Source organism: Poecile atricapillus, chromosome 3 (assembly GCF_030490865.1).
Source record: "Poecile atricapillus isolate bPoeAtr1 chromosome 3, bPoeAtr1.hap1, whole genome shotgun sequence".
Classification (NCBI taxonomy): domain Eukaryota; kingdom Metazoa; phylum Chordata; class Aves; order Passeriformes; family Paridae; genus Poecile; species Poecile atricapillus.
The window spans coordinates 98679608-98700738 of record NC_081251.1 but is presented as its reverse complement, the minus strand read 5'-3'; the positions used below and the strand labels follow the sequence as shown (position 1 = coordinate 98700738).

General features: G+C 43.0%; 1 protein-coding gene and 1 non-coding gene across 2 annotated transcripts; one reads left to right on the top strand and one right to left on the bottom strand.

Moving 5' to 3' along the window:
- Positions 1 to 1106: 1106 nt before the first annotated feature.
- Positions 1107 to 7774, top strand: HHIPL2 (HHIP like 2). The gene is given in 5 exon segments (XM_058836423.1): positions 1107 to 1235; positions 4075 to 4156; positions 6498 to 6580; positions 7365 to 7490; positions 7493 to 7774. Coding segments are annotated over 5 exon segments (540 nt in total). The 5' UTR covers positions 1107 to 1210; the 3' UTR covers positions 7717 to 7774.
- A 1358-nt stretch (positions 7775 to 9132) lies between these two features.
- TRNAT-UGU (transfer RNA threonine (anticodon UGU)) lies at positions 9133 to 9205 on the bottom strand. The gene has a single exon. It is a non-coding gene; the product is annotated as a tRNA-Thr (tRNA).
- Positions 9206 to 21131: the final 11926 nt, after the last annotated feature.

Below are 21131 nucleotides of genomic sequence, written 5' to 3'. Positions count from 1 at the left end.
CATGAAAGAAATAGCTCCCTGTCTACGTGGCTGTGATCAGTTATCTCATCCTAGTAATGGAAGAGCAAATTTAGGGAAGTGTTGTCCTCCAGCACAGGCTGAGAACAATGTGTACAAACACCTGCATTCCTAGCTGACAGGAAGGGCTTGCCTCAAGCATTAGTTACCAGAGGGGAAAGTGTGCAGAGATCTCATGCATTTTAAATTAGTTTAATATCAAGTGGGATCAAACCCACAAAAATTGATTGGCTTGAGTACAGGATTACTGCAGAATATCACAGTCAACTTGAGGTTGTGCTGGTGCCTTAAATGAATTTTTCCTCCTTCACTCCTGAATTTCTTCTTTTAGCCCTTAATACATACCTGAATTTGTGGGTAACTGCAACATCTCTGAAGTCACTTGTTCCTGTGGTTAATTGCTGCCTTAACTTGATTGTATTTTATAACCCTTGTTCAGTCTTCATGAAACCACACCCAAGTTTGGTGCATTTCAAAAGCTGAGAAAAATGGTAGTTAGGAAATGAAAATTGTTCACTTGTGTCTTGTAAAGATTATCAAGTTCTGTATATAGGTATCATGTCTCATATTTTTATTATTCATATTTTTGGGTGAAGGATTTCTCAGCCAATTTAAGCTAAAATGTTTGGGTTAGATTTGTGGGTGCTTCTAGGGGCAGAAGAAACGTCCAGAGGGGAGGGATCAGCCCTGTGATATGTGGAATGCCAAAGGGGCGGCCCGGAGGGTGTCTCTGCTGCCAAGTAGTAAACTTCAGAGAGAAAGGAAGAGGGGATGTAAGCAAACCTCGGGGAATGCTGAGCTCTGGGACAGGTGATTAATAAAACAGAGAAGATAAATGAACCATGCTACGAAGAAGTCCAGGATTTCTATACATCTGACCTCAAGAAGCCTATGCTGAAGGAAGTGAATGCTCGGCCACAGGCTGGAAAGAGCAGCAGCAGCTCTGGAGTTTCTTTTCCCTGCCCACGTGTGTGTGTGTTTGCCTCTCCTTGCTGTGCCTGACAGGCACTCTGCTGGGACACCCTCTGTGTCTGGATTATGGACTGCCTTTCCAGCTCCCTTTGCCCTTGGAGTTGTGCTCTCCCTATGAAAACTTTGGCTGCTGTGACCAGGAGAGAGACAACAGCATTGCAGCAAAATACTGGGACATCATGGATTACATGGATCCCCAGGGGAATAAACTATGTAGAACATGCATCAAAGATATCCTGTGTCAGGTAGGAAGAAAAATAATATCTGTATCCTACATTTTGGGCTGGTTTGGGGGTCAGTTGTGGTTCTGACTGCTGTGCTGCTGTGAAGGGAGGTGTGGGAGCAGGGGAAGGGTGGGCTGGCAGGGGAATGGCACTTAATCCTCAGCAGGCATTTTGCAAAGTGCTTTGTTTAAGGTGCATCACTGAAATCTGGCAATATATAGTGACAGTTGCTAGCAATAAGAGTTTATGGAAACATTACCCAGTGAGGATGATGATTTTCCCATAATGAAAGAGAGAATTACAGATCAGTATTTACCTCCTGCTTGCAGCTGCAAGGTGCTGGATTATAAATTCTACAGAAACAAATGATAGGGGAATTACAGGCAGAGTGTTCAGATCTCTGGACTGCTGGGAGGATATTTTTTGGTTGTGTTCCTGCTGAGGATTCTCCAAATGCTGTGCTTGTCAAAGTAAAACAAAATTTCAGAGGAAGTGCTTTCACACAGCTGCTGCAAGGTCCTAAGGCGGCAGGCACAGTGTTTTCATCAGTGCTATCTCCCCACTGCCCACCTGGCTCATGGAAAGTGTGCAGGGAGGAAAGACCAAAGGCACTGTTCTGCCTGAGCACCCCTGAACCCCAGGAATCAGAGGGCAGGACCCTCCTGCCTTTTTAGCAACTGTTAGTCATGCCAAACTGCACCCACTGCATGCCAAAACACAAAGCAGCCAAAACACACAGTCCTTCTAAAACCCAGCAAAACTCTTGTAGTTAATATTTCCTGAGCTTTTAGAGGTTTAGAGTCTGACCCTCAGCTGAGTTATTCTAGGATTTATCTTAAAAACTTAGTATGAAACTCTGAAAACTGTAATATTCTTAAAGAGGTGTAGTGCAAGTTGCATGGCTAGAAAATTTCCCTGGATGCAAACCTTGCTACATGTGGTAGAGCAGCTGTTTGGCTGACGGCTGAAAGGATGCTTCCCTGTTGAGAAAACTGCTACAGGGGGGCTTAAAAAAAATCAAAAAGCCCAATTAAGCCTTGTTCAAGCTGATTGAAAGCCATAGGATGGGAGCTAGTGCAGAGAGAGCACCAGAATTTTAAAAGCAGTTTTAATCTGAGTTTTGATTTTATTGCTGAATGCACACTCTTAAGAGAAAGTAACAGAAATATCAATGTGATTTTAGCAATTTCTGGTTTGTTGGTTTTATAAAGTGATGAGATTAATTTTCGTGCATTCTTGAATGCAGACAACCAACAGTGACTGCAAGGCCACCTAATCCTGGGAGTTTATGTAGACCTTGAGGAACAGCCTCCCTCTCGTGTGCCTTGCTGGGTCCATGTGCTGCAGGTGTTGTTTTGCCAGGGAAACACTGTGTGGGAAGTGCCATGGCTGGAAAAGCATGGCAGCTGCCCAGGGATGCTGCTCCTCTTTTAGGAGGGTGAACTGTAGAAGACCTTTCTGCTGCAGCCTGTTAACAGAACAGAGTTTAGGAAGCTCAGAGGCACTGACAATATGCCTTGTTTCAGAGGAAGTTGGTTTTCTCTTTTTACCTTCTCAGGTTGCTGGTCCAGGAACTGGACTGTTAACACTTATTTGAGCAAAATTAAAAATATTTTCAAAGGTGCTAATGAAGTACTCACTCCAGAAGAGGACTGAGAGAGCAAAAAGACAAGGACACTGCTGAAGCGTTGAGTTTTGGGGATGGCTCTCAGGGCCTGGTAGTGCCCTTCCTCATTCTGGGATGACGTTAAACATGGGAGGAATTGTGTGGTTCTGCCACCTGGGACTGGGGTCAGACCGCAAGGACAGGCTTGGGGGACTTGGCTCCCCTTTGCAAGGCTGGAGACTTTAAATTTGGGAAGAGTGGGATGTTCCTTACAGATGTGATGTGGAAGCAACAGAAACCAGGACATTCTGTGCTGCTCTCTGTTAACCAAATGGCAGCAATGAAAAGTGAGAAACCCCCTGCCCCATCCAAAAGCTGCAAGGGCTTTACTCCTCACAAGTCATACCTGTTCTTAGTATGGTGAAAAGCCCCTGGGTATTGCTGTGAGCAAAGTGAACAACCAGCTTGTGAAGTTTGGAATCTGAGTCTTCATATTAAATATCCTGGAAAGGCTGCTACTTGCACACAAAAAACAAAAACAAAAACAAAAAACAAACAACAACAACAAAAAATCAATGCTTATATAACTGCCCAGATTTTAAAATTAATTCTGTTTTATGAAGCAAACTTATTTAATGAGGCAGAAAAGTTACTAATGTAGTAGTTCTTTCCTGGACTCTGCATGTACTTACCCTCTTCTATCTGTGCCAAAAAAAGATCTGGATAGATTGTTTTGGGCTGCTGGCATGAAAACCAGTAAAATAATATTTCTGTAGAATGTAGCCTCTTCTGCTTGAATTTCTGAAACTTTGTGCTGATTAAAATAGAGGTGGGATTTTAATGGAAATATTTTATGGAAGTTCTGACCCAGAATGTTTGCAAGATGAGGAGTTTAAATTTAGATACAAATCAAACACAATGCTTGATTTTCACGATTTACCCTACATTTTACATAGCACAAACATACATAGCACAAACATACATAGCATAAACACTTAAAGGTATTTGGAGGAACATAATCTTAAATCTGTAACACTTGAAAATGTTGCCTGCAGTATTTTTTTTCCTGATGATCACAGAGTCAACGATACCTACAGGAATTGCATGAGATTGTATTTAGTTATTTGTATCAGTTTTAAATCTCACCTACAGTGTGCTTCAGTAATACTGTGCATATATCAGATTAATTTAGCCTGTGTATTTAATCAACATACATCTTCAGCACCTACAGTTTCTTTTTTCATTTCCATTTAGGTGAACTGTATTTTATGTCTACTTCTTATCCCAGTGCCTATGCACCACATGGATCGCTCTACAAGCTCACTGATCCTGCCAGGTTTGTAATTAAAGATGGATTTCCATGCCAAATTCTTCTATAATCACCATACACTCCCCAGCTATTGTAGTAAAAGAATGCCAAGCACTACTGATACACTGTATCACTGACATCTGTATCCAGTCCTTGGGTTTTGTTTACACACTGTACCTTTGGCACAACTTTAATCAGTTTGAGTGAATTTGTTCCTCACTCATCATATCTGTGCACAGAGAAAAAGGAAATAGAGTTCAAATTCCTTGAAGATCTGGGAGAGTTAAGGATTAAAAGAAAGTTTCCATATCTGAATTACAGCAAAGAAACGTTTTAAAAATGATAGTCCATATCCTTTCAGGTCATTACATCAAATATCTATAATGCACTTTAATATAAATAAAAAATTAATGCCACTCCACAGTTTTCTTCACAAAGATTAAAGAAACCTGGTGGTTCATGCTGTGCTCAAATAATAACTGGAGCCCAAACCTGAGTTTTTCCAAGCAAAATGTTTTTTCCTCATTAAGCAGTTATCCCTGCTAAAGTCTGTTTTTACAACAGTAAGCACACTTATGTAATTTTTTTGCCTCCCTAGCTTTTGGATTTTATTAAGAAACATTAAATGAGTTTCAAATCACTGTAAAGTAGAAATGTGTTTGTGCTGTTGCAGAGACCTTGGACACTAGCAAAATGAAGAAAACAAGTTATGTTTTCTTGAGAAGTTAGATCCATAGCTAGGTAGTTAGCTCAAGCTGTGTACCAAGGTGATGGGAGCAGAACTCGAATCTTTTACTGCTTGAGAAGATTTCTGCCTTTAACAGTTTTTCATCTATGAAGAAGTGCATTAACTGCGGTTGACCAAAATGTAGTATTTTCAGCTAAAATATGTATGTATATCTATTTGTGAGCTTGCATAAACATCAAGAGCTTGAGCAGAGTCTATTTATCAAACCAAATATATCTTTGTTGTCTCTATGCCACTCCATAATGTGCCATGAAAACGCTGTGGTTTTGAAGCTCTGTGTCCATCACTTCTAGAGCAGGACCAGGCACTTGCTCCCTTGGCTCTTAGGAATGTTTTCCTGCATTTTCGGGATGCCCTTGTTAGCCTTAGCCCGGATGGGGCTGCGTCAGCTCTGCCCTGGTCTGTTTGCACTTTGCAGGCGTGCCCAGGCTGTGCAGAGCTCCTGGGAGCCTGAGCAGGCTCTGGAGCACTCCTGACACCTCCAGCTCCTGGGGTAACTCTGGTCTCCTCATGAACCTTTCTCCTTTGCGTTGTACTGCTGTTTATAGGATTTTTCCTGGGGATAGCTGACTTCTCTCCTGGGTGCAGTCCCAGGCAGCGAATCCAGCATTCCCTGCCTCCTGCCCGCACCGCAGGAAGTGCGCTGGCACGGACAGCAAGCCACACAAACTCCTGCTTCTAAAACATTGCCAGGGCCACTGTCATGTGCCTAATGGCAATTCAAACTTCCCGAAGAACCTGCCAGGAAAGCTGGTGGCAGAAGCAGCGCCGTTTGTCCCCACCTCGGCTTGCCTATCCAGCAGTACTCTGGGAGACAGCAGGGTGGCACCAAATTCCTTCTGTCCCTAACCGGGAGAAAACGAGTTAGAATGTCATTTTAAAACCGGAGAGAAGAGAGATGGAGGGGAAAAACCCCCACTAGAAATCCCCACAGCAGCGTGCAGCCCTGCTTTAGTAACCTTTTTCAAAAAATTGAAATGGTGTAGATGAAATACTTGGCTCTTCCCACTGTCTGAAGGAGAATGCTAATCACAAGAGAATGTGATGCCTTAGGTCATACTTTGCTTTGCTTGGTGCTGTCAAGTACGCCAAGTTGGAAGAACCTGTTCCTGTTTGTTCTACAGCAGTTCCCTTGGTGGCTAACAGAGAACACAGGTGTGTTGTGCTCCTTTCCACCTCTCTTCCTGTCACTTAACGTGCAACATCTTTACCTCAGGGAAAATGTGTTTGGTTGGTTTTTGTTTTGGTGCTTTTGTCCTGTGGGAAGTTGTCAGGGAACAGCAGGAGAGAAGCAGAGACACATTTCTTTGCAGTTGTGGCTCCCTCCCTCTGTGCCTGTTCCTTTTCTTTCTCACCCCTCTTGCTGCAAAACTATTGTATCCAAAGGAAATCCCAGCGAAGGTCACATTCACCAGTTGTGTTGGGACAGGGATTTTATGCCTTGCCAGCCCTGTGTCTGCCTCTTGAATTCCACCTGTGCTGCACTCCGGGTGCCTGAAGGGCTTTTATGCTTCTTCCACCAGAAGCAAATGAGAGCAGGGAATTGGTGTGTGCCTATGGAATAAATACACTTCCCTAAAAATCTCTCAGACGTCTGCATGTGGCTTTCTGTTTTCCAAGGAGAGCTCCACCAGGGAAGTGTAAACACAAGCCTGTTCCAGTGCAAACAAAGAGCAAGCGGACACCATTTGTTCCACGTGCAAGTAAGCTGTCAGGCTTTGATTTTAATCAGAAGCAAAACACACATAAGCTTAGAGGCATGTGATTGAAACCTTCAGCAGTCTTAACAATTAAAGCACTGAGCAGGGGCAATCCTGAAGTTTGGTTATCACATTTAACGTGTGCTTCTGCTGTCTGCTTGATGCTGTGCCTTTGCTTAAACCCATGATTTATTTTATTTTCCTAAGTTTTGCTAAGTAATAGTGTAAATGGGCATTGCAAGGGAACTGATGACTTTGATTCAGGCATTGGATGAGGTCTGGGAAATTCTGAGGGCCTTGCTCTGAGGCAAGTTTCTTGAATCAAATAATGCCTTCTCTGTACATCTGTGTGGAGTCAATCTTCCTTTTTCCAAGCTGTGTTCTGTCTTAAAGTACCATGCAGCTGGGGCAGGAGTTACATCTTGAGTAGAAACCAGTGTTTAGCAAGTTGATATGATCTTGTCTGGGATTTCCAGATATTAGTGTATTATGAACAATTAATATTGTTAAGTCTGCTAGAGAAGGGTGCAAGGTTTCGGCACATTCTGTCTGGAAGTAATTTCCCTTAAATACACATCCATAACTTCTAAAATCAGTAATTTTATTTCCAAGAAAAACAAGGCTCTTCTGATGGAAGAAGAGAGGTTTATAATGTGCATTTCTTCTTTCATAATTTCAGCTGGTTTTTTTGACTATCGCTCTAATAAGTATTTCTATCAGTCATATCTCTGAATTAGCCCTTTGCCTCAAAGCAGGAATGCTGAATCGTGTTAGTTACTTTCCTCAGAGACTGTCCTTGAGCTGCTAAATGAACCTTCAACAACCATGCCTCCAAAAATATCTTCTATTCTCACTGCAGCCACACCAAGAGTTTCTTCTAAGAAAGCAAAAAAGACCCCATCCATCAAAGTAAAAAAGCAAAAACAGCTCCATCTGGTAAAGAGAGACAGAGAGTCAAAGCTGAGGCTAAACCTCACAAGGGAAAGAAGATTGGACTCAATTCCAGAACTGTACCAGCACCACCTTTGCCAAAAAAGAAGAGCTCCCACCTAACCAGAACTGAGGAGTTTCTTCCGAAGAAACCAGCACTAGTTAAGGGAAAAGTGGAGAAGGAGGAAGCAGTTTTTGAAGCTCAGTGATGTCCCAGAAAAAGCAAGTAGCCTATAAAATGGTGAAACAAGTGTTGAATAGCAACCAAATACAAGAGATTTTGGCTGACTTGTTATGGAGTGCTGTCAGTGTTGTGACTGTTATGGAGTCAACGCTCCACAGTTATGGAGTGTTGGAGTGTTGTTATGGAGTGTTGTGCCCTTATTAATGGCAGTGTTAGCAGTCTCTACATATGTTTTATTACACATATTAAACTTTAACAGCACCAGCTTCCAAATCCTGCTGTGATGTCCCTTACTGACTTAAGTGGTCATGAGAGCCTGTGATGGACATTCTCTAGTAAGATTTGGTTGTGTATGACTGTCTAATAAATCCAAGTGCCTCTAAATTCCAGGACTTTAATCTTCTACTGAAGAATATGGAATATACATGTTAATTACCCCATCTTTATTTTTTATTTTTTTTCTTTTTTTCCTTTGGCTGAAATGCAGGAAAAAGTGTGTTCCAAGAGTAGTTGTCTTTCAGGCAATGAAATTAGATTTTATTTTTTGAAGGAAGACCACTAAGATGCTCAGAGGGCTGAAGCACATCTCCTATGAGACAATTGGGGTTGTTCAGCTCCAGGGAAATCTTACAACAGTCTTTTGTAAGTCTCTCCCTGAAGGAGACCCACAAGAAAGCTGGAGAAGGACTTTTTACAAGGGCAGCTAGTGACAGGACAAGGGGAATGGCTTCAAACTGACAGAGGGGAGGTTTAGATCAAATATTAGGAAGAAACTCTTCATTGTGAGGGTGGTGAGGCACAGGCACAAGTTGCCCGGAGAAGTTGTGGATGTCCCATCCTTGCAAGTGCTCAAAGCCAGCTTGGATGGGGCTCTAGCAGCCTGGTTCAGTAGAAGGAACCCTGCCCATGGCATGGGGTTGGAACTGGACGATCTTTAAAGTCTCTTCCAGCCTAAGTTATTCTGGGAATATTTTTTCAAGGTATGGATCACCTGCAGCTTCTTCCATAGGATCCAGTAAGGGCTGGAAACGTCCAGCAAATCTGAAACACCAACACAATCAAAGCACGAGAAGCCAAGCATCCCTCACAAAAGCCCCGCGTTAGAGCTGAGCCGTGGGCTGGAACCATCGTGCGATTCCAGATCCCACGCGGTGGAAGCGGCGCCGCAACAACCCTCGACGTTCAGATACAGGGAAATGATTTATTCGGGAAGCGGAGCCGGGGCCGCCCTTGCGCTCCTGCCCCGGAGGCAGCCGAGCCCATGACATCAGCTCCCGGCTCCAGGGCTCCGCTCGTCTCCCACCGCCGCCCTCTGCAGGCGCCGCGCCGGCATGCAAAAGGCGGCCACCCCCGCCGCCCGCTCGTCCCGGAGCCCCTTGGCTGGGTCGGGGGAAAAACAATAATAAAAGCAATAATTAAGAGAAAGCGGGAAAAGCTCGGGAGGCCCCAGCGAGGATCGAACTCGCGACCCCTGGTTTACAAGACCAGTGCTCTAACCACTGAGCTATGGAGCCACCTATCAGTTCCAGCCCTGCCGACGGCTCCTGTCCCTGTGCAGGGCGGCCTCCCCTGCCCTCCGCCCGGGCCGTGCCCGCCTCAACGCCCCGGACAGGCCGGACAGCCCCTGCTTCCCTCTGTGGGCACCGCACCTGCGGCACCCCGGGGCTGAGCTGGGCCTCTGGAGGTCCTCCACGGGAAAAGCTGCCCTTGGCGGGGGGGAATGCAGCTCCCGGCCCAACCCCGCGGCTTTGCCTGAGGGTGACGGGGGGCCCTCCCCGTCTTCATGAGGGGGAGGGCGCACCTGCCAAAGATTGCGAGTGGAAGTACCTTGGAGAGGAGAGTTTGGGTGGCAGAGGGGACGATTGCTCCCAGAACAGATTCCCGGTTCTCCTGGGCATCCCCCACGCTGTGAGGGAGGGAGCAGCCGCTGCCTGAGTCAAGGTTTTGGGAGGTAAAGCTGCACAGAACCTGGTTTTGTGCGGACTGGGGAGAGAGCCGCTTTAAGTAGATGATAGCACAGTGTTGTAATTCTCCTCAGCTTTTGTGAAATCACTGTTGCACAAAAACTGGTTTAACTCTCGCAGATAAACCACATGTCTCGTTTGAGTGGGGTACGAACCCAACAGCAAGACAGGCAGTGTGAAGCCTTCATTTCTTGATTTTTACTGTGGAAGTTTGAAGGCATTTGAGGATTTTCTCCTTTGCATGAAAGAACCACTCTGCCACATGCTCCATGAAAGCTTAGGTGAAGGTGAGAAGGTGAGCTGTGCAGAGGAAGCGGTGACACACCGCTGTGGAGTAATAAATCCGAGCAGCTCTGCTGTACACCGGAGTCATGTTCTAGAAAAGCAGACATGATTTGCTGGGTGCAAGCCTCAAGCAGTGTGTGACCAAAAGTAAACCTCCTTGAAATGAGGATAGACAGAAAAAGCTGCATTAAGGAGCTAAAGACCTTTCATCCATCCCACACTCCACAAATCATGAACTAGGTCAACTTCCTCTTTTTTTTTTCCTTTAGTTTTATATCACATTCTCTTTAAATGCATATGATCTCTGGACAAACTAGATCAGTTCTGGTGAACTCTGTCTGGTTGTTTATGTAAGACACTAAAATTACTTTGAAATATCTGCTTTTGACCTCTAATGTGGCAGCTGATAAATTCATGAAGTTTCACATTTCTTTGAATGATTTTTTTACCGTTTCCTTTGAAGATAGTGACTCTTTAGAGGGACTACAGGTCTTCCAAAGAGGGCTAAAATGTCTGTAGTGAGTGTTCTGCCTCAGGGAACTGAAGTATAAGCATGGATTGTTTTATGACCTTCAGGTAGGCAGGAGCAGAACTGTCTTACACTTTTCATGTTATAAGACAAGCCTTCATCAGCCTAACACGGCTGAGCAGCAGGGTAAGATATATTCTGAGAGCAAAACAGTGTTGAAATAAGTTTTCTGCCACTATTGGGCTTTTAAACTTAGGTCAAATTTGTAACTGTTGTGATTGCCCTGCTTCCAGATGCCTTTTGCTGCCTTGCTGAGAGCTCCCTGCAAGGTGGGCTGCACTTCAAGGTCTGTGTCACAGGTTGTTTCTTAGTCAGACAGCCTGGGTGGGATTCAGGAGGTGTGGTGGTGGTACCACACTATCAGTAAGCCCCTTGACTTCTCTTTGAAAAATGAAAACGAGGAAATGAGACACTTCTGGGATGTAATTCATCTCACCTGAAGGTAAAACTCTACAAAAAGTCATCTGAGTCATGGTCTAGAGGTGCCTGTTCCTCAGCTGGCTGCAAAGGGAGTTGATGCAGCCTTCACAGTAACTTCCCCAGCCTCTGAAATAAATGGTAATTTAGTGGAAATACCACAGCAGGTTATTTCTTTCGATTTTTAAAATCTCGTTCTAGCTCATGTTTTGTATCCAATGTTTCAAAGACAAGTGGATCATTCCTGTGGAATTTAAAGAGCAATGATTTTTCTAAGGATTGATTAGGTCAAAACTGTAGAACCACATCTAAAGAAGACTCTAAGATTCTTTCTGCAGCTAGACCCACGCAGATGTGAGAATTAAGCAATAATTTTAGGCAATAAAATGCCTGTCTAGTTTGCTGTTCAGGACTGTTGAAAGCCACTAGGTGGAACCTAAGTACTGCATCAAAAGATCAGGAAAACACTTTTAACAGACTTCAAATGCTGAAAAGAGTGAATTTTTACTGCACAGGTTTTTAAGAAAGATCTGTAGGACGACTGACCTTTAAAGGTGTGCCAGATATTTAAAGATGCACATTTATATATGCTCTTTAAAGCTTCTTCTCTAGGCCCAGACTGAGCATCAAACTAGAAAATAGGGTGGTTAGTGTAAGAATAGGTGCAGTCTTGCTCAATCTGGACCAAGGCTGTTATTAAAAACTGATTTATTTATTCCTGGTTAGCTCCCTGACTGTCCCTAACAGCCACACTGGACAGTCAGTGTTTAACCCTGTGTAAAGCTGGTGTCAGCCCACAGATGTCACCTGTCCTGCTGTGGGTTTTTGCCCATCTCATTAAGCACAGTGAGCTAATCCCAAGCATATTCCATTTTACTGCCATTTCTTGCATTCAGGGGAAACTAAAGTAATGACTCTTCAGGCAGTTAGTCCAAGGAAATTAATGGAAATCCCTGGAAATTCTCTTACACTGCTGTATTCTCTTTTCCAAACTCCTTTGCGTGGATTGCCACCCAGTTCCCTGCTGGATTCAGTTTCACTGCTGTTTCACAGGGTTTGGTTCTTAGTTGCACAAAGCAGCTTTGGGCTGCAATACTATGAAATAAATAGCAGCCAATGTTTCCTCTGGAGACCTGGTGTGTCTCCTAACAGATTGTCAGGCTTGCCCAACTTTGTCCTCCACATATCTGACTCTGTGTCCTGAGGGAAGGTTGGTGCACCTGGGATTATCTCAGCAGAAGGACAGATCAGCAGAACTGGTGCAGTTGCCTTGTTAACCTCTGGGAGAAAGGAATTGCAGCACAGCTTCAGTCTACTTGTGAAATGGGACATTCTGTGGGTTTTAATTGTTTGTCAGCTTCAGCACTGTTCGTTTTCTTTCTTAAAGAAACTGTAGTAACCTAAAGGTGTCTGAATTTAATGTAATTCATTTTAGTTGGCAAGTGCTGGTGGACTACTTTGTCTTGTGAAAGGGGTTTTTTGAGTAAAATATTAGCAAAATAAGATAAACACTTCTTGCTGATTTTGGGTGGCTTTTGGAGGCAGTCCTTGAGGTATTTTAGGCATGTAATGATCTTGACATTTGCTTGAAGCCTGCCTTGTCTTCTGAATGTGAACCTTTCCAAGTCCTGTTTGACTGAGATGTGCCTCAGGAAGTGTCATGTGGTTTTGCAGTTTTGACCCAATCAAGCCTTATAAAAATCATTGTTTTTCACATTATACAGGAATGATCCACTTGTGTTTGAAACATTGGATACAAAACACGAGTTAGAATGAGATTAAAAAACCAGAAGAAATAACTTGCTGTGGTATTTCCATTAACAATTACCATGTATAACAGAGGCTGGAGAAGTTGCTGTGAAGGCTCTTTTCAAGTTTTAGCTTGTGCATTGCTTTCATCCCTACTCCAGAGCAGCATGAGAGATCCTGGTGTGCATCCTTCCTCTTCCCCGAAACTCTGCTTTCCATGTGAAAGAAGTTCAGACATACAACACATAACAGTGCCCTTTCAAAAGTAGTTTGGCAGGCTCAGTACTCTTCTTTTGGACAAACACCCATTATCACATTAAAAAAAAAAAAAAATCTTGCCTTTTTAACAGCATTTTTGTGTGGCTTTGAAGAGAGAAAGGGATTGATGTTTCTGTGGAAATTCAGTTTGTTTTGTTCCTCAGAAAGGTGACAGAGCACACAAAGGAAATGTAAAAACCATCAGAATCCACACATCTCCATTTGCTCATAGCCCTGCTCAAGTCATGGGTGTCCATTGCTCATATTTGATGTAGTTTTCTGTGGAGAAGCATCACTATTCCCAAGTCTTATTCCAGAGTAACACCTCTGTATCTGCCTCACTGTGCTCTCCTGTTGTGTCTTTTCTTAATGCCAGGGATCCAAGCAGAAAAGATGTCTTTAAATGTGTTATCATTTGATCTTCCTGAGACTAGAAAGGAGAAATTTTATTTTCTTTACTTCAGAGTTATTTCTCTGATCCAGACCAGATTTGAAGCTATTTATTATAACAACTTCAAACACCATATCCAGTGGCACTTAGCTGCCACACTGCACCCAGTGGTGGAGGTGACAAAGCCATCTATTACAGGCAAAAGAGTCTGGAAAGTTTGATAGGAAGCAGCTTTTCATCAAATAAGATAAAATATAAATAACTCAGCAGAGTAGTGGAAAAGCAAAGTATATTTTATTCTAGTTTTAGAAAAAAAAAATTCTTGTATTTGAAATAGAAAGATGCATAGTTTTTAGATTTAAAGGAGAAATGTCAGCAGGAAATAGCTGACCCAGACCTGTGCATGTGCTGGTCAGTCTGTCACTAAACATGCATTTATGTCTGAATATTACATCTATATGCACATGTAAACATGTTTGTGCTGTTGGGCAGAGTGTAAATAGTATTCTCCCTCTGTGGACATGATAGCCTGAAGATCTCTGCTCAGTTGTTGCTTTCCAAAAAGTGCAGGAATGTAAGGACCATCCCTGAGGCTGTAAATCCTCTCAGATTTGTCTAAAGTCACTTAGCTGATTTGAAGGTTACTTGGGTTGGCAACCAGTGTGGTTACATGAACCTCATTTCCAGAGAAAACCAGGCTAAAAATGTACTGATCACATTTCCCAAAGAAGATTTCAAATATTTTTGGAAAACAGGTGATTCAGGAATGTGTGAGGTAGAGGAACCAGGAGATCCAGTATCCCCATTCTTACTCCAGTATGGATTCTGCTACTTAACTCTGTGCCCTCCCTCACAGCCTCCCAAAAGAATGGTAGGATGTTTGTTGGTAGCACAAATGCAAAGTCTTATCATCATGAGTGTAAAAACAGACTCAGGATATTTCAAGTGGGCTGTAATGGAATAAAAGTGTAGCAACAGGACAGCTCAAAATAAAACTTTTTGGGGTGGTTTCTCCCAAGGAGCTGTAAAGCTATAGGTACTGAGTTCCTTTTACAGCTCAGTGGGCGGTAGGGAAATGGGAATGTGTCCCAGCACAGTCAGCACTGCTGTGGATGGGAAGCTGTTGTCCCAGCCATGGCCTGTTTGCAAGGGTTGGGATATTTGGCTCCACTGAGGATGCAGCCACCCAGGGAAGACACAGATGTGAAGGTCTGCTCTGGGTTTCACTTACTGGGAAATACAAAATAGAAGATCTGTCACAACTATTAGGCACCTTCCTCAAGTGCTCGCATTCCCTTTCCTGTGAAACACATCCAAGTCCCAAAGGCAGGCAGTCCCTGTGCTAATCAAGAAAAAAATTTGGTTTTGTTCTGAAGCTCTCTAAGGTAGATGGAGGAAAGATGCTTGTATAAAAAATATTACAGAAACTGTGAATAGCCAACTATTGCTAAAGTGCTGGACATGATAACTACAGCTGGATGATTTGTGACTCCAGGAAAAAGCAAATGAGCGGAAAACGTGGTTTTGTTCACATCTCTGTTCCTGATTTTGCCATACGTTTGCTGCTAGAGACAGCAGTTTGTGGGTTAGAGTCACACTAGTGTCTGTGTGTTATTCTCTTGTGCAGTTAGCTCAGAATATCCTGCCCCATTTCCTCAAGTGCCTGGGAAGAGCTGTGCACTGAGCTCCAGGTGTTCAGAGAGCTGCCCCCTCCAAACTGAGATGGGCAGCTGGAGAAATGACTGAGGCCAGGTGTTTAATCCCCCTGGTAGGGTTGGTGGCCCCTGGGCACCAAATGGGAATGGGAATTTACAGCTTCCCTTCTCTGTTTTTAGGGTTAAGCTGGATGGACTTGCAGGCCCTGTCTGTATACAGGCCTGTCAGTGGTTCTGTGGATGAGATTTGTTGCTCAGCAGCTCTGCTCTTCTCTCCCAGGAGAACACATTAATCTTCCTGCTTACTGGCTGGACCAACATGTGCCACAGAACAAACTGAATAGAAAAATGTGATTCTGCTTCCAGCCTTATCCTAGTAATTGATAGAAGCTCCTCCTCCCAGGGTTTCTGCTGTGAAGCTTTTCTGAACCAGAGTTTGGAAAGGTTTTGGAGGCCAGCTTCTGAGTGATCAGCTCCTCTTTGATACTATTTCCAGTAGCCTCCCACTGAGCATGGAAAATCTCACCTCCTTGAGTTTTAGGCAGTGTTACTGTTTCAAAGTATGCTTTGACGGACAAAGTACTGTCAGGTTTTCAAAGTGGTAATTGAGTGTTTCCACGTCCCTTCTTTGCTTCTGAAGGCCCAAACTGTCTTCTGAGTAACCTTGGACTTAGAGTTCAGCTTTGTGATTGGGTTTGTGTCTCTTTTGCAATTTTTCCTGGTTTTGATTGGCTTGGAAATCCTGAGGATACAGCCTTCCTGAGGGTACTGTCTGTTTTCTTTGGCTTTCCCAAATTTATCACATCACACAGTGCTGAAAATGAATGAGAAGGGAATAAATCAATCTGTTTTGAATTTTGAGGATTTGGATTAAGCTTTGTGTAAAGTGGTTGGTTTGAGGTTTGCCTCTGTTAAATTAGCTCACTGCATAGTAGGGCACTTCTATCTGTCACAGAGGTCCCAGCTAGCCAGTGCAGACTTAGACAGGTGATACCACATCCTTCAGTGCAGGCATCCAGCCTGCACTCTAATGGCTTTGACAAATCCCCTCAAGCAAAATTGTCAAGTTGACTCCATGATCTAATGTGTTTAAAAGCACCACTTGGAATCTCGAAGGGGACTGATGTCATTAGATCACATCTGCATGAGGGGGATAAACTGTTCTTGAGTGTAATTCATAAATTGGAATGTTGGACTGCTGTAATCAAACTCCAAGGGAGCCTCTCCATGGGGCATCAATATCAGCAGCTGCTCTTCATACATGACAGGTCTCTTTCAAAGCTTATACATGCCTGATAATCCTTCTCCTAACTAAACACTAAACTTTAACTGAAGGATGTCCCAACCTGCCATAAAGTAAAGAAGGGAGCTTAAATGTTTTAATTCACTTACGTGATCGATCCATTAATGCTCCTAGAGTTAGGCTCATCCTGATCTACTTTGCTATATCTGCTATACATATATATATATAGCTAGATCTGCTACCTACAGAGGACCCAGCTCTGGTGACCTTTCTACTGGTGCAACCCTAGGCAAAAACTTACTGAAAATTGCACATACCTTTTGCTTAATTGTGGCTGTTCTTTTGGTGGAAGCAATTCCAGCAGTGGGATAAATCAGGCCAGTGGTGGATTGTTGCTTCTCTGTTAAAAAAACCCAACAAACTAACAACTAATTAACTTTGCATTTAGTTTTAAAGTTAAAGCAGAGTTGCTTCAAGGATGAAGCCACTAGTGCCCATTAATATGCTCCAGGACATTATGCCTAGGAAATTTCTCTTTCAGACAGTTCTGGAAAATAGAAATGTTCATATCTTCAAGTAAACAAAAAGTGATCCACTCCTATTTATGGTAAATGAATAAGTACATATGAAGGATAAACACTAAAAAAAGACATGCTTTTAAAGACTGACTCAGCTATTGTAGTTTTGTAGAACAAGTGAATGAAACTTGTTTGGATTCTTCCCAGAATACAGGAGAATAGAAAAAGAAGCAGCAGTAATGCAGAAGCACTGGTTTAATCTCTAGTCCGCCAGCTACTTTTGCACTAGTGTGGAGTTCATGTGGTCAGTCTTAAACCATTCTTATACCTCACATACATGTTTAACATTCAGAATCCTTGGACGTATCTATGAAACAAGAATTGAGAGATCCACATTATATTTAGCGCTCAAAGTTGAGAAGAAAAGGCTAAGAAGTGTGGGTTTGTTGGCACTCAGCCCCTTAGATGTATCCTTGGGCTGAGAGTTCTCTGTAAAAAAAGTTCTTGGTATATATGCTGGGTATGTCTGGAAAATAGATCTTAATAAATACATCATTTTATGTGGAAGATGGATAATTCAGTGCCTAAGAATATGAACTGGAGAATAAATCAATGCAAAGAGACTTTCTGTTCTTTGGGGTTCATTTCTCCTTTTTTTTTCCTGAGTGAATGTTCCTCAGCAGTCCCAGCAAGGGGATGTTTTTACAAATATCTTGCTGAAATACTCAGACCTTGCTGTGTTTCCTCATGAGAATTGAGAGGTGCAGAGCGGAAGGTGCATCATCGCAGCTCATGTCTAAAGCAGCAAGTAGCAAGTCAAGGTGATCTCAAGACTAAGTTGTTGTTTGTAGCAGGACAAATGGTCACTTCTAAATCACTCTGACATGCTTAGTGAGAAGTAAAGCACAGTGCTGTCTCCTCTGAACTCTTGAATTTACAGTTATAATTGTAAAACATGAATCTCAGTTTAAGCTAATCTCCAGTTGCCTCTTGCATTTTCATTTTATGCTTTCTTGCCCTGCAGTGACCCCCTTTAGACTGCTAGTTCTATAAATCTTTGTCACAAAGGGTCACTGGGCTGGGGAGAAGAGAGAAAAATCTGTGAACAAAAAGAAGTCTAATATGCTTTCTCCACTAGATACTGTGCCAGAGGTAGGTTTGCTTGTTCAGCCTGATTTAGCTGGTGCAGATGTTACTACTAAATGCATAAACTAAATACAGTCTAATAGGGGTTTGTAATTAGTTTGTTTACAGAAGCACTTACAGGAACAATTTGGTTCATCTAGAGCTGATCAATCAAACTTCAGCTGAAGAAACCCCAGAGAGACTCTTTCTTTCCACCTGACCTGCTGGGAAACAGGCTAGAAAATATTGGTAACACCAACAGCTATTGGCTGCTGCCATGTGTTTGATGTCCTTTGTGTATGTTTGGGCAGAAAAGAGAGAGACTGCTTTTTCCAGCTTAGTTGTAATGCTGCTTCTCTTACAAATGCACCTTTGCCAAGAGAAAAACAACTGAAAGCCTAATAAAATTGAAGATTATGTAGATGAAAATGTCAAAGCCCTTGGGCCCTAACCACAGCAGTGTTTAGATGAATTGGCAGAGCCTGAAAACCTTTGTCTCATAGCTCTGACCTAGGGTAATTCCCTTAAATACCTCCTCTGAGCTCATTTTCTCAGTTTCCATTTTAGCATCCCTCTAGCGGTGCAACTAAATGAAGCTCAAAGCTTGTATTCTCTTGAAGGGTTGTTTGCTAAAGAAGCAGGAATGAGACTGATACTCATCCTGAGGATCAGCGTGTTGTGGCCCAGCCAGGCTGGAATGATGTGTAATGTTGTTTCTGGTGCATGGTACCCAAATACAGCCTCAGAGGTAGGAGTGGTGTTTTCAATAGAGTATGTTCCACATCCACCTCTTCCATTTTATTTTGTGGATGAGCACTGCCAGGTGCAAGGAGTCCTGAGTTCATGGTATTACTCCTCACCAGCAGAAGGCAAAAACACATTGTCCTTGAGGAAGCTTCTTCCTTAAGTGCTCCTTATACTTGGATGTAGCTGTCAGACTTTGGATGATCACTTGGTGTGACTGTGGCTGCCTTGCAGGTCCCCCTGGGTGTACCCTGCATTCTGGGTGCCCGTGACAGGTGCAGGTGAAGGTACTTTGTCCTCTTGGCACCATGATAGGTTGAGCTTCACAAGGCAATTCTGTCTGACTGTGAGCTCAGCTGGTCCCTGTGTTAGAGACAGAGCTGTGGTACATCCAGTTGATGTACTTTGTGAAGGATGAGCAAATTACATGAGTTGCATAGCAGGTCAGAGGAGAAGTGAAGTTTCTTACTTCTAGGAGCAAGTTGTGTACCCATGGTACATATTATAAATCCCAGATCCTGCCTTATATCATGCTGATCTGTGCTAGATGACAGCCTGAGCCTACAACAATCTAAACCAATGATTTTAAATGACAATTTGAGCTGTGTAATTCAGAACTAGATATTCTTTTGAGGTGCTTACTTTTCAAGCTGTTTATGCTTAACATCTTTTTTGTCTGTCATAGCTGCTGCTGGATGGAAAAATAATTTGGTTTGTGGGATGCTATTTAATGAAAATAATTCTTTATGTCTGAATTTATAAACTGTGATCAGTGCCAATAAAGAAAGCTGTAGGTGATCCCATCAGCAAAATCTTCATCAAGTGCTCCCCTCTGGTTTTCATTTTCACCTCAGAAGCAGGGAGAAGAAAGTGAGACCTTTTCAGAGCTCTAATCTGCAATTGTCCAATGAAATTATGAGATTTGAATTACACACTGAGGTTGAAATTGTCCCTGTGCAGGAAAAGGCCATGGTCTGAAACTGTCATATTTGGCATATATAAAACTGCACATTTGATAATTTGTCCAAAAACAAATAAGGGAGATGGCTTTGTCAGCCAGAATATCCCACCTTGCAGATTTAGAGCAGGATGAAGTGATTTGCCAAGCCCCACACTACCCCATCCATCCAGAGGCCAATTCAGTCTTTCCTGTGTGCAATCCCACCTGTCTATCTGTGCCAGGGCCAGACAGATGATGATGTACAGCATCACTGACCCACTGGGTCACATACAGTTTGAAGCCCAGCATTTTTCAAGCTGCCATCTGTTTCTGGAAGAAAGACCATGGCACAATGAAGACTTTATTTGCCTTTTACTATTTATCTTTGTTATCTGACTTTCATCAGCAGTTCTGCTGGATAGTACCAGTAGGAAAACATTATGAAAGTGTACCAGGAGACCTGATCTCAGAATTACCAGTTACACTACTTAATAGATAACGTCCTTCTGGTAATACAGGCTGTTTATCAAAGCATCTTTAGACAAGAATTTCTTTGAAGAAATTGCCTAGGGAAAGTGTTTTTCATGAGCTTGGAGAGAGAGAAGAAGTATATCAGGTTGAGAGTGAACCTGGAGCTGTGCAGAGTGTTTTTTGAGAGACATCACATGCAGGATGAGATACTGACAGGATCTCATGAGCAATATGTGAGACAGGTCATGTGAGAAGATGACAAATATGTACAGGGGAAATTAGAGAACGTGTCTCAAACACTGCCAAGCTCTGTGCAACTGCCCATGTAACACTAAAGAAAGCTCCAGCATCTATTGAACTCATTTACAAATAACCTGCATGAAAGCTGTGAATTTAACACTGCATGACAGCTCTAAAGAATGGAATCACTGCTCCTGTATAAGGTCACCGCAGGTCACTTCTCACCCCCTCAAGCCTGTCAGCTGAGTGCATCAATGATTCAAGGAGAAGCATGGAAAAGTCTTCTGAGAACAGTGATGTTTTGAATCAGTTTGGCTCCTGCAGTTCTTGTGTCTGGTGCTGCATCTGCCAGCTCAAGTGATGTGGTGAATATGAGCTGTAGGAAGTGGCAGGGTTTCTCTCCTCACTCTTTGGATGAGGCAGCTTGTAACTTGTTTAGAGCAGGAGGGGTTCCCAACTAGTTCCTGACTGATTTGGCTCATGCAGCAGGGAGGGTAATGAATTGCTCCTGTTACATCCCTATGCACTTGTCTTGCATTCAGCAGCAAGTCTAACATTCCAAACATTCAAAGTTGTGTTGTTACCCTCCCAACTTTCTGAGAGAGATATAAACCAAGATATTTAAGGCAGGAATGCATGTGATCTTTTTAGTTTTGGTATGCCACAACCACCTGGTTTTGAAGGTTGTAAGCAGTTAAGGTTGTAAGCACTTGCAGGCTTGGGGTTTGCTCCTCCTTTTATTAAAGATACATTTACTGGCTGAGTTCTCATCTTCTGGCACGTTGGGTAGATGGGGTCTTCCAGCCTGAAATACCTTCTTGCAGACTGTTTTCTCTTTGATGTACTCTAGCATCAGATTCCCGGCTCTGCTTTCACAGGTACAATTTCCATTTATTATATATACTTGAATA